At 43.6% G+C, this 17081-nt stretch overlaps 1 protein-coding gene across 1 annotated transcript in view; it reads right to left on the reverse strand.

Moving 5' to 3' along the window:
- LOC104048075 (neuronal acetylcholine receptor subunit alpha-7) overlaps positions 1–17081 on the reverse strand; it is a 72904-nt gene that overhangs the window by 28874 nt on the left and 26949 nt on the right. Inside the window, exons 3-5 of the mRNA XM_064438187.1 lie at positions 16426–16565; positions 2973–3017; positions 1129–1238 (exon numbers count right to left, since the gene is read on the reverse strand). Of these exons, the coding sequence (XP_064294257.1) occupies positions 1129–1238; positions 2973–3017; positions 16426–16565 (295 nt within the window). The remainder of the gene's footprint in view (positions 1–1128; positions 1239–2972; positions 3018–16425; positions 16566–17081) is intronic.

Below are 17081 nucleotides of genomic sequence, written 5' to 3' on the forward strand. Positions count from 1 at the left end.
TATCTGTGAGAGCTTGTGGAGAACAAGGAATGGCTCAGTGGATTAGGGAAGATCAAAGAGAACTCTGATTTTTTTTTGTTTTAAAAAAGGTCAAATTATAGACACATCAGACTAACTTCAAAGATAATAAGATGAAAACAGCTGGCACAGATGTTGGCACAAGGGCCAACTGCATCAAATCAATCTAATTTTCTTACTAACTCAGAGGAGGCAGGTGATATATCTGAACTTCAGAAAGCCTTTGCCACCTGATGTTCTTATAAACAAACTGCAGTAATACCAGGACCAGGCTATATGCCTCCTTTTCAAAGGCTGAAAATGAATAAAAAGACTGAGGAGTAAAATGTAGAAGAACACTTAAACAATTGAGGATACTGCAAGCCTCCTTCGGATATCTTGTAGTGAGGGCTTGGAATGGGAACAGATCTTGGTGAACTGGACACAAACAGAATGAAATTCAGTTTTGATGATTAGAAAGCATTACCCTTAAAAATGTCAGAAAAAAAATCTAGTAAGACGGCAAGGCTGAAGTACAACATCTGGGGTTTGTGACAGATCAAAAAACAAGTCCAAAACTAAGATGTTAATCAGAGCAAAACCAAAATCCTCTCCTCCTAGAAAGCCTTAAGAAAACATCTGTCTAGAGACTTTCCACTCCATTCAACACTGCAGAAATGCTGGCTAGAGAACTGGATTACCGCTCTGGAGGAAGAAAAACAGATTAGAGAGTGTTCAGAGGGGAACAGGAATGATGGAGAGATTTATAAAATATGAGTGATGAGGAAAGTGACAAGAAAATTTGTTTGTTTAGTTCAGGCAGGAACACTATGGCAGAGATATGATAATAATCTTCCAGGACAGCCATGGTAATTATAAGGATTGTTTTCTCTCTGCATTCACTGGGAAAAGGTAAAGAAGACATCTGCAGAACTACAGCAGGGAAGACACAGACAGACTCTTAGAAATATCTATTAGCTGGCATTTGTTTGCTTTTATTGTTACTGTTTCAAAAGTAAGAGCGAAATTCCCAGTTGGAAAAATCCCCAGAATATTAGTGAAACATGGTTGATTTTCAGTATCTAATGCTCTAGTTCTAGGCTCCCACTGGCCATTACATGTCTTGCTTACCTGTTATACAGAAGAATGTCCGGCACCCAAATCTGGTCAGCTGGAAATCGCAAGTTCTGCACACCTGGGTATTCATACTGATCCCAAGACAAGTAAACATCAACCCAGTACTGTTGGCAAACACATACATGAGATTATATGAGCTGGTAAATGTCTTTTAAGTTTTCTGGAATATTATGGGAACAGAATGGATTTTGCCAGTAGCAATAGCAGTAGTATGACAATAGTTTAATTCTTGGCTTTAATTATTAAAAAAGGTTGGCATGCATACTGTGGAATCCACAGTGTGGTGACTGAATGCTGTGAGCTGTAATTTAATTTAGGGTCTAACTCCTCCACCTTGTGGCATGAAGCCAGGCATACCAAACCTTTTCTGGTGGGCTGGCAGAAACACTGGCAGTAGGCACCTCCATGAGGCACACAGTTTCTGAGCTGAGGTGGCTTGAATGTCTTGGGTGTCATCAGTGGTACATGGACCATGGTCTGACAGTCCCTCTTTGGTGGAAATAATTTAATCTGTTACAAAGGTTGGGTGATTCTTTTAATAACCACCTTGCTATGAGAGGTGGGCAAGTGAATGGTATATCCCAAGGGATTGTTTCCGATCCCCCCTCCTCCACCCCAGCACAAACAGTAATTCAAGAAAGGTGCAGGCACAGCTTTTGCACCAAACTTTGTGACCTACAGCAGAACTGTATCAAAGGGCTGCAAGGGAAACAGTTACCAGTGCTATAACTGTGGAACATCTTTGCAGGGGTCCCACAGGCCCCATCCTAACAATCCTGTAGTTCTATAGGTTAGTCTGGGTTAGGTTTTGCAATAGAAAACAACTCATTTCTGCTGTAAATCCCAGCAGCTAGCCGAGGAAGAAACAGTCTTTCATCTGCATCCATTAACATGAGATAGTATTTGGCTGCTCAAGTCAAAGCAGAATAAGTTCAATCATTCAGGTCTCTCACAGGCTTTTCCCTCCAGAGCTGCATCTTTACTGAGCACAAACCATTACGGACATCAGTTTATAAGTGATAAGAAAAGACTATACCTCTTCCCGTATGCAGCCAGCAGCAGACCTGATGGGAAACTCCCTCCCCCAAAGCCCTAAGTGAAGATCAGTTTTGTTTATCCTGCATGGCCAGTGCAGGTCACTCTTCAGCTGAAGCAGGTTGCAGAAGAGGGAGGAGGAACAATTATGGATGAGGTTTGTAAAGTGCAAGGGAAGGCAATGCTTCCACTGACGTGCATGGGCACTGCCAGTAGCAATGCAGCATGGGGATCCTTGTGGTCCCTGGCCACCCCACCACCCAGTCCAAGCAGTCTCCACATAGTCCAGCATGGCTGCATTGCTTCTGTGTTCAGGGGCAAGTGCTGGGGATCTTTGTGCCCTGCCCTCCACAGAGGCACCCCTGGCTCCACATTTCAGAGGGAAGTGGGGATTTGCCCAGAAGAAACTGAGTGCAGGGTGCCTGGGTCTTACTGGCTGTCTGGTCTCTGTCACTGGCCTTGGAGAGGGCCTTGAGGCCCTTGAAGAGTGTCTCCTTCTGCTATGGTGTCACCATAACCTTGGGCTCTTCGTTACTAGATCCCTACATCCACTGGCCTAACAACACAGTTGATTTCACACTCCAAAGGCCAACAGGTCTGCCCAAAGGATTAACGTAGTCTCCTGCATTTAATTTTCAGCTCTAAAAGGAGCACAAAAGAAATTTCAGAGGACTCAGAATGCCTGCTTGTTTCACACCATAGACAAGATAAAAGACAGCAGTCTTGCTTTTCAGCCAAGAAATCACATTCAGTGGTTTGCTATTAGAAAGGGTTTTTTTGCTTTATTGACACAGGTTACTCACCATCTGCAGCCAAGCATTTGTGATCAATACCTGATTCTTCTCATCCTTTGAACAAATGGGGGAAGGAAATGGAAGAGAAGAGAAAAAGGGATGAGACTCAAAGTACAGCTTGATTACAAATGGAAGAGTTTTGGTTTCCTTTAGAAAACCCAGACTCTTGGGGTGAATAAACACAAACCTTATAGAGTAGATTGTGAGCTCAGTGCAAAATTACTCAACTGCATTATATGGCCCAGACAATAACGGCTCTTTTCTATCTTTTAAACCTACAGACCTCCTGCATTTATCGTAACCAATGAACAACAGAAGTGAAAATAATAGGTAATCACTCTTAATTTGCTGGGGACAGTAGGACTGCTTACCAAAAGCACAAGTTTTTCCTTCTAGCTAGTTGGTCAAAACAAGACAATTTCCAGTACCATGCAGCATGCAGTAGTTGGAGAGATTTTACATTATATTTGCTGCCACTGCAAAACACTGTTGAAACAGTGCTGGTAGTGCTCTTCCTTTGGAGTGTGTGTTATGTAGCTTAGTTCAGGCTGAAAGGGAAGAAAGGGCTGACCTTGGGCAAAACCTAGCACATGGCAAAAGGACACAAATGCTGCCTGAGAGGGAGCTAACATGGCACCTGCACAGAGCAGGAGTCTGTAGGTTCAGACACCTGCATGCAGAGGCCACAGGGAAGCAGCTCTGACTCACAAAGGAAACAAAGAAGCTCTCACTCAGCTTGTCTCCAAGTGCTGTGGGGAGCAGCAGGGTGCCCAGCTTGCTGCAGTTAGCCTGCAGGTGCAGGACCCTGTGGTGCTACTGCCACAGCCCTCCTCCCCTTAGAGTTACCCTCAAAGTACATATGCAAAGAAACTGACCCAGAAGCACCAGGAAAGATGTGAGTTATTCAAAAGCAGGCTGCCTCATCTCACGTTGAGCTGCATCATGAGGTGTGTGCTTTCTTCTGCGAGACCTTTGGTTTACTTATTGAGTGTTCCATGCAGGAACCACTGCATGACTGCAGACTCCCAGGCTAATGCATGAAGCAGAACTGCCTGGAGAAGCCTTCTAATTACTGATTCCCCAGCACACATGATACTGGTACTGCTAATCACTTAGCACGAACCCAGTCTGTGTCATGTCTCTTTTCTTCTCTCACTTGGGTTGTTGGACCTGCAGAAACACCCCAACCTAAAAAGGGAGACATCATTGATCTGGAGGATTCCTGATTGTTTGGCACTGTGGGCAGAGTTATCCTCTGCAGCCAGGCTCCTGTCCCCAGGGAAAGCAAACTTCAGGTATGAAACGGGCCTTTGCCATAGTCCTCCACGCAAAACTATCACACTACTTCCTCTGCTGCTCCTCTTGACTACCCTTGAGACAGGCCTAAACTGCTTCTGCTGCTGGGAGATGCCACACAAAAATCAGCTGGGATTTTATATCATGTTACACTGTTCATACATTTCATTTTCACCTCTCTACCGCTCCCCAAATTGTGGCAGAAAATATGTGCCTCTCTTTGTGCAAACCACAATCCACCTCCAGAGGCCCTGTCCATCTGATACTCCGTTTGTCCCCTTAGCTGCAATTGCTGAAACAATTGTAAGAAAGTCCGCAATAAGAGAAGAAAAATCACACACAGGATTAAGCTTGTTGAGACATGGTTTTTAGATACTACAGGATTCAAAAGGATAAACACCACCTTGGAAAGGTATAATATCCTAAAGTGAAAAAAACCAGAGCTGGTAATTGATGGGGTTATCAGGGCTATCTGTGTCAAATGACCTGGGAAATGAAAGCAACTCATCAATACAGAGGCCGTATCCTGGGGATACCCAGAGGCTAGCCCTTCCCCATCCGGCTGATGCCTTCCTGGCCACCAGTGATTCCTCAGGTGCCTTCTAGGGATGGTGAGCATGATGCTTGTCTGAGCTGCTCATTAAATCCTAGCAATACTTTGTGTTGCTAGCCAATAAATATCTACTTGATGATTGTAAGCTGCATGTGTCCTCCTTGCAAAGTCTTTCTGTGTACTGCTAAAGAAGCCTGAACACCATGACCAAAAAGATGGGCTGCAACAGTTAGGCAATTCCTTTACGGTGTAAAAGGAAGGATTTTCCCCTATACATTGCATGCTATAGGGAAGGGGAGGAGGGAACCTTCCTCTGTTCATTAGCTACTTGAAAGCCACAGGGGGATGCGTTAAAGTGCAATGTAGATCTGGTGGGCCTGTGGGTTTCCGGCATGTGGAGATGCCTCCTGTCAGGAGCCTTTTATGCGTGGCTCTGGATTTACAAGCAAATTCCCTTTTACCTGACATAGTAAGTTTGTGCTTGACAGAATCCATGTCTAAAAAAGAGAACATCTAGGGCTGACTTCTGTATTTCACAAAACAGTCTGCTGCCCTTATTTGCTCCCCTGTCACATCTCTGCGAGCTCCTTGTTCCAGGTCAGATGCTAATGACCTTAGTAATCAGCTTTGACTCCAAACAATTCATCAGCCATGTATTTCAGGTAGCATTAAATTTATTATCTATCTTGGATATGCTTTGCCTCCTTTTCACAGGGCTACTGTGCTCATCATGTTTGTCCTGCTTCTCAGATTTGTTTTGCAGTCAAAGGAAAGCTTGTCTATTTCACTTCTCAAGGGTTTATCTACAGTGTAACCATGCCCTCCATGGTCTTCCTTGTCTTGCCTTTTGATAATAGCAGTCAGCAAAAGCACAAAGTCTCACCAGGGCTTTAGGTCTCTCAGCCTTGGGGGAAAAAAATGTCACTTCAGGATGTTTTCATGGCCATTCAAAGTCTATTCTTGTCCTTGCCCTCAGGTTGCTGAGCTTTCAAAGGGCGTTTGTCTTTATGGACAGCAAAATATAGAAAATGTTACTTCCATATTCAGCACCAATCAACGTTATTGCAGGATGGAACAGCAAATTTTCCAAACAAGAATATGAGTTTGGCAGAAGTGCCTCGTTTGCAGAAGCAGCAAAACACACTTTACACTGGGCAGGCATTTGTCCAGGTGTAGCTCTCTTGCTAAGCCCCTTCTAAAGAAAGACTCCAAGGATCCTGGCCAGGAAAAGAGTGCATGCTGGGGCTTCCCAGGAGGTGAGGACTGTGGGAGTGTCCACAGTCTGAATCCATCCCCTGTTAGAGAAAGAGGATTTCAAGGGCAGAAGTGTTTATGGAGCTTTCAGTTTCTGCAGGTATGGTGGTTTACTGAGCCAAGTAGCTTTGCATCCTGTAAGGAGATAGTTTGGCCTTCGGAGTAGTCTGATGGCCTTGCCTTTCCAGAGCTGCAGAGGAACCACAGGTCCTGCTGACTTCATCATGACCTGTGGACTGCGTGCATTGCTGAGATACCCGGGCACAGGAAGGACCACTTTTGTCAGTTACAAAGACACTTACAGATAACCATGAGAGTGTCCCCCATACTCTGTCGCAAAAGGTCACTGGCCAGCACTGCTTTGCCTAAGTAAAAGCTAATTGTTGAGCTTGGGAAGTGCCGGAGGAGCTTCTCTTACTGTGTGTCATTGGTTTGTGCAGAGGGATTTAAGGTTAGTTTTGAGGCTGCCTTTCCTTCCAGGAGAAAACTTGAATAATCCATCATACTGCTTTTCCTGTGCAAGGTTTCTGTCTGACTTGGCACTGTCAGCCTCGGCGATGACCTTCCCTCCATGTTTAGCAGTCTCTCAGCCTCTGGCTCTCCCTGCAGCAAACCAAAGCAGCCCTGCTAAAATCCCAGGTGAGGCTGGAGATAACTAGTCCCCAGAGATGCTTTTCCAGCACTCCCCTGACAGTTCCCCTGCATTGCAAATGTTCAGCTCAGACAAACCAGTTTCCTTCTGGTATTCAAAAATGCTGGAAAAGCTAATGCTGTGGTCACTAGCTAGGGCAAAAGTTGTCCTCTAAATCCTTCCTGTCTTTATCTGGGTCACTTTCTCCCCTTTCTATCTCTGGCCTGAGCCAAATTAATCCTCTGCCCTGGATATCTGCTTATTCCTACAGCCACATTTGACCCGTGGAGAGTGTCAGGGTTAGTTTGGTTTATTCTTGTGCACATGCTGTGACATGTGAGTGTTTTAGTTTGGTTTTGTTTTCCCTGCTCTCAATCCAAAGCTTACAATGTATGTAGGTCTGCCTGCCTCCTGCACGGCTGCCTATCAGTAGATTCTCCCTTGCTCCGCCAACATCTAGATAAATATAACAGCCCTCAGCCATGTAATTATCTGGTTCACAGCACATGGACAAAAAACCCAAAGCCCTTCCTGGTTCACTAGTCACATCATATGGTAATGTGTCATCTCTGTAGCAAGGTGCTTGTTAACAGGTGACTGACAGATATGGTTAATCCTTGCCCTCTCACAGAGCCACAGAACTGGGAGTTGAAGCAGCCATTGATTTATTGCAAGACACGGCTCAGAAAAGACCCAAACTGAACAGATAATTCTCAGAGGTCACCGAAGGCCATACGTGGCTACATTAGTTAATTTCTTTCTTTCTTTCTTTTTTTTTTAAACACTGTTTTTGTGCCTGAATATGAGGAGGGATATGGTGAAGAGACATGGAGACATTGACATGGAGGCTTGGAAAGTTTTGTTAACAGAGGCATTGGTCTCTGCACAATATTTTGATCAAGAGTATCAAAAGGAATCGATGAGGCTTTCTAATGCCTGAATACTCCATCTATGGCTGCAACAGGCAGTCCTTTCCATTGCTGAAATACCCATCTGCCCACAATCTTTGGTTGATTAACTGAAACTCAGCTTAAATGCATTGTGTGGTTGAAGTTTCGCAAAACCAGACAGTTTGAGGAAAACATAGGTTGCCTTGGCAACATTCAGTAAGTATCGCTGGACAGCCTTTATATTTCAGGGGTCTCATTAAAAAGTTTTAATAAATGTTGCTATGGTAACGTCAGCTGATCAAGAGATACCTGATGCCTAGGTACTTCTCACTCACACAACTGGTGACTGAGGGTCTTCCAACACTACAGATTTGTGCCTCACCTGCCTTTTTGCCCACATTTTCCAATTTACTCTGCCACTGTGGTGAAAAAGGGCAGAATTGTTCTTGCCCTGACATGTCACATGATCTTCAACTACAGCCCAGGGCTGTGGGTACCTGTCTTAGGAAACTAATTTTATTTTTCAAAGATGCAGCTTCTCAGCAGTGCCTGAAGATCAGGACTGCTGTGAAATGTGTCATGTTATAGACTCCATCACTACGTTTGAGACTGTTTGACCTCAAGCACTTCAACAAACACCTGCACATCCTAGGGACTCTCTGTCCCCACACTGACACAGGGTCCTGGGGAAACTGAAGCAACCAGCTTTGTCCCACTATTTCACAGATGCTTCTCATGGAAACACCAAGAGCTGGGTCAGAGTGCCTCACATGCTTGGTTCCTGGGGGAAAGGACCAGCCAAAAGCAGCCAGTCCTCCATTAAAATTCCAAGTCATCCACACATAGCATGTAGGTGTGTTTGTATGGTGGTTTTTGTATTCTCCAGGGTGCATACCTCATCCTGAAATAGCCCTCCATGTGTTTTGTGCACATTTGGCAGGTGTTTCAATAAACAGGACTAGATACAAACTGTTATTCCAAGCTATTTATTATTCATTGCCTTTTTCAGTATTTGAAATAACAGGGACAGCAGTGGGAGGAGGGTTGAGAAAGGTCCCAAATAGGCCAACTCTGAGTACTTATCAGAGACACACTCAAGCTATCTACAAGGCTGCCTTCGTTTTTTCTTCCTGTATTTGCACTCTGCTGTGACAGCACAGTGAAGTAAGGGGACATAGGCCTGTTCCAAAACTCAAGTGAGCTCTTAAAGCCTGTGATCAGGGATGAAAAATGGGGAGAAGGTTTTTACTGAGGAGCTGAAGTCACTGTCTCTCAGGAGTTACACTCAGAGAACACAGTGTTAAAATATTAACCTTCCAAACACTGAGACTAAGAAATACTAGGTTCAAGACCACCCCAACAGCTTTTATTTAACTGCTTTATTGCACCTAGTGGCTTTAAATTTGTGACCATTTGCAGTGCCCCTGCCCCATGCAAGTTTCACAATACCCTGGCAACAGCAAGGCATGGCCAGAAGTTGTCTCTGATTTCTGGGGACCCTGCTGCCTTTCCTGGAAGAAGATGTGGAAAATGTTTTCCATTTCAAGCAGCTGAGTGCTTCCTGAAAGGATGAATTCCTTTGCCTGCTACTGCTGCTAAGTTCCTGAGGGATATTAAAGAAAACCTCACTTCAAATAAATTTTGCTCCTGTGCACTTTGGGGAGCCGATGTAAAAGTACTAAAGTCTCTTTAAAAATCCTTGATGGCTCAGATTAGTTACCCAAGATTAAGGAATATCCATAGGCTCAAGATCTAAATTCTCACAGCTTCAAACAGCATGCCTTTCAGCACACAGGCAGCAAATTGGCTAGTTAATTGTGAAATGCCCACACTGGATGACCACCACTGAAAACCCCAGAAGGAAATCGGCCATTCTTTTGTTAGAGCCATGGTCCCCAAGTACAGCTTGTGGAACCATGCCAAAAGAAAACAAACTGTTGAATTGCTGCTCACTAAGTGAGCCCCACACACACTTTTTGCCCTGAGCCAGTCAGAAGCCAATGACAAAAAGCTGCAGGTAAAATTCAGGTAATCAAGGCTTCATCATAATACGTCATGCAAGTGTGTGCACAAAGTAGTATTAGATGTGAAGCCATAATACCCATGGTGCCGAACTTCATTATGCTAGCAAACTCATGTGTCGCATGTTTAATTGGTGTAGTGACGTTTGATAATGCCTGACATTTATAAGGCAGCCAAAATACAGATTCATGGCTCAGTTAGCCCTGGCTTTCCCACTTTTCAAGCTCGTTCCATGGTAATGAAGAGGTCATTTATTCCAGAGTTCAAAATTGGTCACAGTAAGTGAGCTGTATGACCAGGAGAGAGAGTTTGGTATTTAACTTTAATGAATCTGTTGGTCTAGCTACCTATCTGTAATTTTTCTGCCTGCAGTTTTAATTACTACTATTTATGATCACTAATTACTGATTTTCAGCTTTTATAACGATGTCCAATCCGTTTTCCTTCTCATTTACACCATTTTGCATCAGTCTATCTGAATTTGTTCTCAAGCCTGAAATTTCTGCTGAAGAAAAAACTTCCTGGAATTACGTGGTTTGGTACAGTAGGTCTATACAAGGAGAAATAGAGTAAACATAGCTCACAAAGGAGAGGGGAAAAAAAGGATACTTCAGAAGGTCAAAGGAGTCAGTTTATGTCTCTAGCACTTATCAATGCTTTGTAATTAAATAAAATTCAGAATACCGGCTTCATAACCCTTTCCTTATTACTTCTCTTTTTCACATACTCCGTGTTTCAGTCTTGAGTGGTCAAGCTTATGTTGTTGATGTTATCTATCCATGAAAGATTGGTACAGGATATTCTATCACTATCGTGGTTTAATCTAGTGAGTACTGATACTATATTGCAAATACTATGTGAACAGGTGCTTCTGTTTACTGGCATATTTATATTTGTTTCCTTGAATCACTTTTCTCTTGATCTGGGTTTGCTACGTAACACCCAATGCAGAGATTTGGACATGTGATGGTTCTGGGAGGGGATGATCTATCTGCTGTAAAGTCAGTTTAGGAAGAGAGACCTAGAAATTTAACCCTTGAACTTTCTGGCTTTTTAATTCACCTGCAGAACCAGCCGTAGAAAGACTGCCCTAAAGGATGGGATGGTTAGGGGGATGATGGCTTGGCTTGCCCCAGGGTCAGCACCTCTGGCTGCCACCCTCCTCTGTTCCACTGGCAGGACCACTGCCAGCACTGGCTGCCTGGCAGCCCTGTGGCACCTCTTGCATCCAGCCACACCTTGCAAAGCGGGAAACAGTGCTTATGTTACATTAAAGCTTGCCGGAATGAATAAGCACATTTTCAGATAAGAAAGAAGAGCTGCTTTCACAAGTTGGTTGAGTATAACAAGACCCTTCTCTGTCTTGCAACTTATGAAACAAAAGTACTTAAAAGCAAGGAAATATCTGCTAAAGGCACTCAGGTTTGATAGAGATTATGTGAAAAAAATCAGACTACGAGGGCTGTATCAGACAGAAGATATCACAGGGCTGGGCATTGCCTTCCTCCAGCCTTCTCACCTTCACCTTATGGCATAGAATCTACTTGCAGGCAGCCTCTAGCTTTAGCAATTCTCACTCAATTGGAGAACGCTCCAGCAAAGAGCTCATTGCACACCAGCTCTTGGGGACTGAGTTCAAACGTCCTGCCAACTGAGGAGCAGATCACCCGGGAACTGAGCAGGCTGATGAGGGCAAGCCTGATGTGAAAAGATGCATGTATTTGAAAGTTGTTCTCTTACCAAACGTTTCCTCAGAAAAACCCCAAACCAACCCAAAATCAAAAATTTCCAAGCCCATCATGTCTGCAGTCTCTGATTTAGGGGAAAACCAGTGCAAGCTAAAGCTTGACCCCAGTAGTTTGAATCGGTCCTGGAGAAAAAACTGCTGTGCTGCTAAGCTAGTATGCTTCTTACAGTGGTAGTGAGTGCATCTGAGCACTCAGGGGAAGCACATGCAGACCTTTCCCCTTTGTTTCTCTGCACAGCAAGGCATGGACCCCGTTTTCAGTAGAAAAACTGAACCTTTGTTCTTTGTTGCACCACTAAGCTCTTCTGTTACCTTGTCTTGCTGCTTTCCAAACCCGTCAAGAACTTTGACACACTGCAGCAACAAAAAAATGCATTTTAAGTGGGATTGTTTGCAAGCATGTGATCAGGCTTGGGATGATCCTGCAGTCCCTAGGATGTACAATCATTTTACCCACTATTGAGTACTAGTACTATTACTAGTAGTACTAGTAGTTAGTAATAGTAATAGTTAGTAATAGTCAGTAATAGTATTAGTATCTAGTATTAGTACTAATACTATTTAGTACCTAGTAAATATTCCAGATATAGCATTTGTTTTGATTTTGCAGTCCAAAATACAGTAAAATTATGTATTTTTTGGCTTCTGCAAGTGAAAAATGGCTTGTGGGTAGTTGGGGTTTTTTCAGTATTTCTGTTGCTTCTCCCTGGGCAGTCTCTTTTTCTAGTTGTTATGCCCTCTGAAACAGGAGGAAATTTCCAGAAGAACATCTTAATAACCACGTAGGATTACATACTCAGGCAACCTGTTATCTGCTGGGGGGTTTCTGGGTCAGTGGCAGCTCTAAGGGTCAACATGAAGGAGAAAAGTACCACAGGACTCACCATATGCAGGGAGCTGAACAGCCAGACCCTGCAGGCTCCGCAGGAGGCAACATTGTCAGGGACAGTGTGGCAGCTAGGCCCTCTTTCTTGCACAAGTCTAATGAGTGTATTTAGCAGTGTACAGCCTCTGAAAGGCAACAACACAGTAGTTACTAGAAACCTCAGAGGTGTGTTTGCTTTTGGAAGAGGATTTTGAGGCATTTATTGTCTCTGCAGCATCATGTAGGCACCTGGTAGCACTCTTCTTAAAATTAGGCTCTTCATTTAGATTTTTTTTTTAAATGTGTGATATATTTCTGGTCTGGCGTGGTTTTCTTCTTCATACTCTTCTGCTGATTGACTGTTTTGTTTCTTTTTGTCTTTGTACATTTAAATTTGCAGTTTGAGGAAACATGCGGCCTAGAAAGCTAATAAAACAAGTGTTTCCTGTGGACCACCAAGTGCAGCGAGACTATCGTTGCAGTGGTACTGATGCACTGACCCAAAGATAATAGTAAATAGTATCACTAGCAGAAAGAAAGCTGGAAGATAAAGACTGTATTTTTTAAAAATATCTCTCTAGTGCTTCCACATAAAGGATGTAGACTCCTTCAGATAAATTCCCCTGTAAATGCTAGCGGAAGCAATGAAAAATGTCATTCATGATGACAAATGGTTTCTACCTAGTGGGCTCCTATCACAACAAGCCAAGGGAAAAATGCTGTATTTCCTCTGCTGTGAAAAATATCATGCCTCATTTCTTAATTGCTCTAGTCTGACCAACTGTTTCGGCTCTTAGACAAAATAAGAAGAGACTTTTTTTCCAGGTACTCTTGGATGTGGTCTACGCTTGCTTGGGTTGGCAGAGCTTGGCAGGGCCTGACAGTGCTCTGTGGGAGAGACCACCAGCTAAACGCCTTGCTGATGCAAGGTGAATGTCTGGCTTCTGCCAGGGAATGGTGGAGGGCAGGCTCCAAGCAAAAGTGACCCTCAGAAACTGCATACACATGAGATGGCTCAGTATGAAGTTGTCCTTATGCTTATAGGGCAAGGCAAACTGAACTGAGCCCTGCTGCTAAACTGGGGGTGTAACTGTCCCTCTTTCTGCTCATTCTTTCATGGATGTAAGAGGCCTGTCTTGGCTGTAGTTGTGAATTAATATAATTTTTGAAAAAGTCCTAACCCTAATGACAAGAAGTCCTTCACTTGCATTTGTCTACCACAACTGTGACAAGCAGAGAACATGTTCTTCATGGCTTTGAGTATGGTGGCACAGATCCTGTGCAGATAAATGCATGCTGGTAGGAGCAGAAAACCTAATCCAAGGTAGTCACACTGTGAAATTTTCTCCAATGGATGTGAGAAGAGGAGGTAAGATTCTAAGTAAAGTCACTTGTCAATACTATTTGGCAAACCACAGGGACCTCAGAGCTGTCATTCCCCTCTAAATAGCAGAGTGAATCTGGATTGTCATCAATGCTGTTCTCAGCAGGCTGGCTGCAGAAGATTAATTTAGATTTAATTACATTATAATACAGTATTTGTAGGAAACAGACTTATGGAGGCATGCCATGGAACCTGTCCCAGGTAGAAGTGCATTAGATGTGATACCAGGTCTTGGCAAGGGTAAAGAGTGAGTTTCTGTGAATATCAGTGGCAGAGCCCTTCTTCCTTGTATGCAACAACAAAACAGTAGACTTGTTTTCTGTTCTTTATATTGTTTTGTCCCACAGGGAAACCAGACCAGGGTCCACTGTCTCACATCTGTTGCAGTGACTACTTGCAAAGCATCCCAGTGAGTCCAGCAGTACTTTTGTATGCATTGGCACACCACGCTCCTCTGAGCACAGAGTTTTTGTTTCCTCCCCAGGGAGAATGGTGCATGAAGTTCCCTCAGGCTGGGACCTTGCCTAGCACCCTGGTCTGTTACGGTAATGGAGCAGTCAAGAAAGAGCCACTTCGTGCTTTGTTAGTTCATATACCATTGTCAAGACTGTGATGCTGTCTATCCCCTCCCCTGAGCAAGAAACAACTGTGCACCAGTTCCTTTGTCTTGCACCATGCAGGGCAGCTGAGGAGGCAGAGCCTACTCACCCCTGGCCTCCCACCTGAGTAAACAGAGGACGTGGTTTGCCCCATGGCCTGTCAGCTAATAGAGGTTACCTCTCCTTTGTGCCTTGCCTGCTACTCTTTACATCACTGTGGCTATCATGACTCTCCTTTTAAACAAACATTTTCTTCAACAGCTGGAGCATGCAGATGCTGCAGTCTGTCCAGCTTGCCATGGAGGCTGAGGAACTGTGTCCATGCTCACAACCTGCTTCCTGGTTTAGAGATCCATGGGAGCAGTGTTTTGTAGATTTTTCAGGCGGTTTGGTTTAGCCACTTGTTGATGCCACGGTGACCCTTCTTACCACAGGGACATAACTGCCAAAGGATTTTCTGTCTACCCCCTCCCCAAGAGACAGGAGACAGGCATCTTTTTATATCACGCAAGATAAATATTTCAGGTGACTCCAGATGTTTTTTAAAAACACCTTGAAGTGCAGTTCGCAAGACCATGAGCCTGGGACAAGTCATTAATGCTCTGAGCTGATTAACTTCTAGCATCTGTGTGTATGCAGAGATGGAAGGAAGCAAAGCTTTGTTTCTGGTGTATATGACCTTTTAGATTACCGCTTTGCTGTTATGGACAATCAAAGGGGAAGACTGGAATTAAATTTGTCGTAATGGACATTGACATAAAGTGCTTAAAGAAATGCTGATTTCCTGAAAGATGGGTTTCATACATGAATGTGAAACCCAGCTGAAAAAAGGTTTTATGTAACTCCTCCTGACTGACTTTGAAAATGTACAGTCACAGCCCTAAGGCTAAAAAGTTCCCTTCACCACCCCAACCTTCAAATTACTGCAAGAAAATACCAGTAGAAGAAGAAGGGCTGGAGCAAGATATTTAGCCTCTGCTAAACCTGGAATTGCTTGCTGAAATCTACTTGAAATTAGCTGGAGGATTTCTCTGTTTTTTCATTCATGAAGATGACTGTGAGGTCCTGCCATGAATGAGTGACTTTAATTGAGAGTACTGATTTTCTTTCTCTTCCAGCTCAATGCAGTTGCTAACATTTCAAAACAGAAAGCTGCTTACCCTGCCTGAGTGGCTGCTGCCTGCCTCCAGGAACACCACAACTGGCTGGATCTGCCACTTGTACAGCACGATGCTGGAGTGCGAGTCTTTTGGAGTCCTGCTTACCCCTCCAGGAAGAGCACCTGATGCACTATGCATTTTCAGAAAGATTATGAGAGCTTTAAAAAGTTTAAATATTTGAGGCCTCTGTCAAATTGGTTTGCAACCGCACAAAGGTTTGCACATCTCTCTTTATTCCTTACTCCTTCCATGACAGTGACAGTGTATTGGAAACCAGCCCATAATACTGACTATGGACAGGGTAGTATATGGAAAGGAGCACTAACGTGTCCAGCTGTTTGCTGTACTGACCAGGTGAAGATGGTGAAAATTGTTCTCCTGGCTTGTTTTTTCCATGTAGATGATAGAAATTATCTCTATATATCATGGTTTGTCATACAGAATCATCTTCATTATGAAGAAAAGGATTTGGATTATTATGTTAAAATTTTCCATGGGTTAAATCTCCAATTCTGAAAAAAGCATCTTGCAGTCAAGGCAATTAGAGGGCTGTGCCTCCAGGTTTTGCTTTCATATATTTCTAGCCTCATCTCAGGGCAGGCTCCTCCAACTGCATTGCATAGTAAAGACAAGATGGGAGAAGCCAATGCCATTATAATGTCTAATGAAAAAGTATAAGTGCAGTGATGCTAGCTTTGAATGCTGCATATGGTCTTCAGTAATTGCATCGCTCATGGCTCTGAGAAGAATATATTATTAAAAATTTGTAGTAACACATGGCTTCTAATTTATTGAATTCTTTCTTCTTCTTAAAACAAACTGAAAAATCTTCATAATTCATTTCCTTGCAGCTCATGTTGTGAGCCATCAGAGATGGCTGTGCTTTTGGGAGGGTATTCACTCCTCCAAAGTGTCAAAGCATGTACTCCAGCATTTAGCCAAAGACAGTCTGCCTTTACCTCTGATAGCCTGATTAAGAGGAAGAGTATGGTCCCTACAAGAGAGATCAGATTTGTTATGCTACATGGGTGCCATAGAGAACAGAACAGCAAGTAACTTACCACATCAATTATCTGCAGCAAGGAAAGCTGGAGCTCGACCACAAGGGGCTGGGAGTCATTCACTACCGGTCGTTCAAGACGATTGTAGTTTCTCAGCAGTTCTCTATACAAGCGTCTCTGGCTTTCGCCCTGCTGAGAGCCTAAGGGACAAGAAAGAAGGCATCTGTCATTTAGGCTGGTCACACTGTCCCCATTTTTTCTCTGTTTCGTTGAAAACCACCTCTTAATAGGTTTGTAATTTGAAAGCCATTCCCAAAATAATCCCCAAAATTCTGCACATGGGTGTGACAGACACATCTTTTCTGCATACATGACTGATGGGTTCTCAAAAAAAAAACCAAACTACTAACACTCTAACTTATTACTACCACTTCGGAAACACTGAACAGCCTTTGGGGCTTTGTTGGTGTCCCTCCTGCTGATGATCAGTGGAGATGTGGCTCCAAAACCACAAGGCAGCTTCCTGGAAGGCAGTCAGAGCACTTTTATTTGCTTTTTCTTATTTCCTGGAGACTGGCTGCTGTAAGCCAGATCTGGTATTGCTTGGACATACCGTGTGTTTAGCCAGCATGAACAATATGTATTCTTATTTCTTGGAGCTGATGTATCAGGCCCTTTTCTGTGCTCAGGAAACAGTAACAAGCCTTTTTCATATC

Source organism: Phalacrocorax carbo, chromosome Z (assembly GCF_963921805.1).
Source record: "Phalacrocorax carbo chromosome Z, bPhaCar2.1, whole genome shotgun sequence".
NCBI lineage: Eukaryota > Metazoa > Chordata > Aves > Suliformes > Phalacrocoracidae > Phalacrocorax > Phalacrocorax carbo.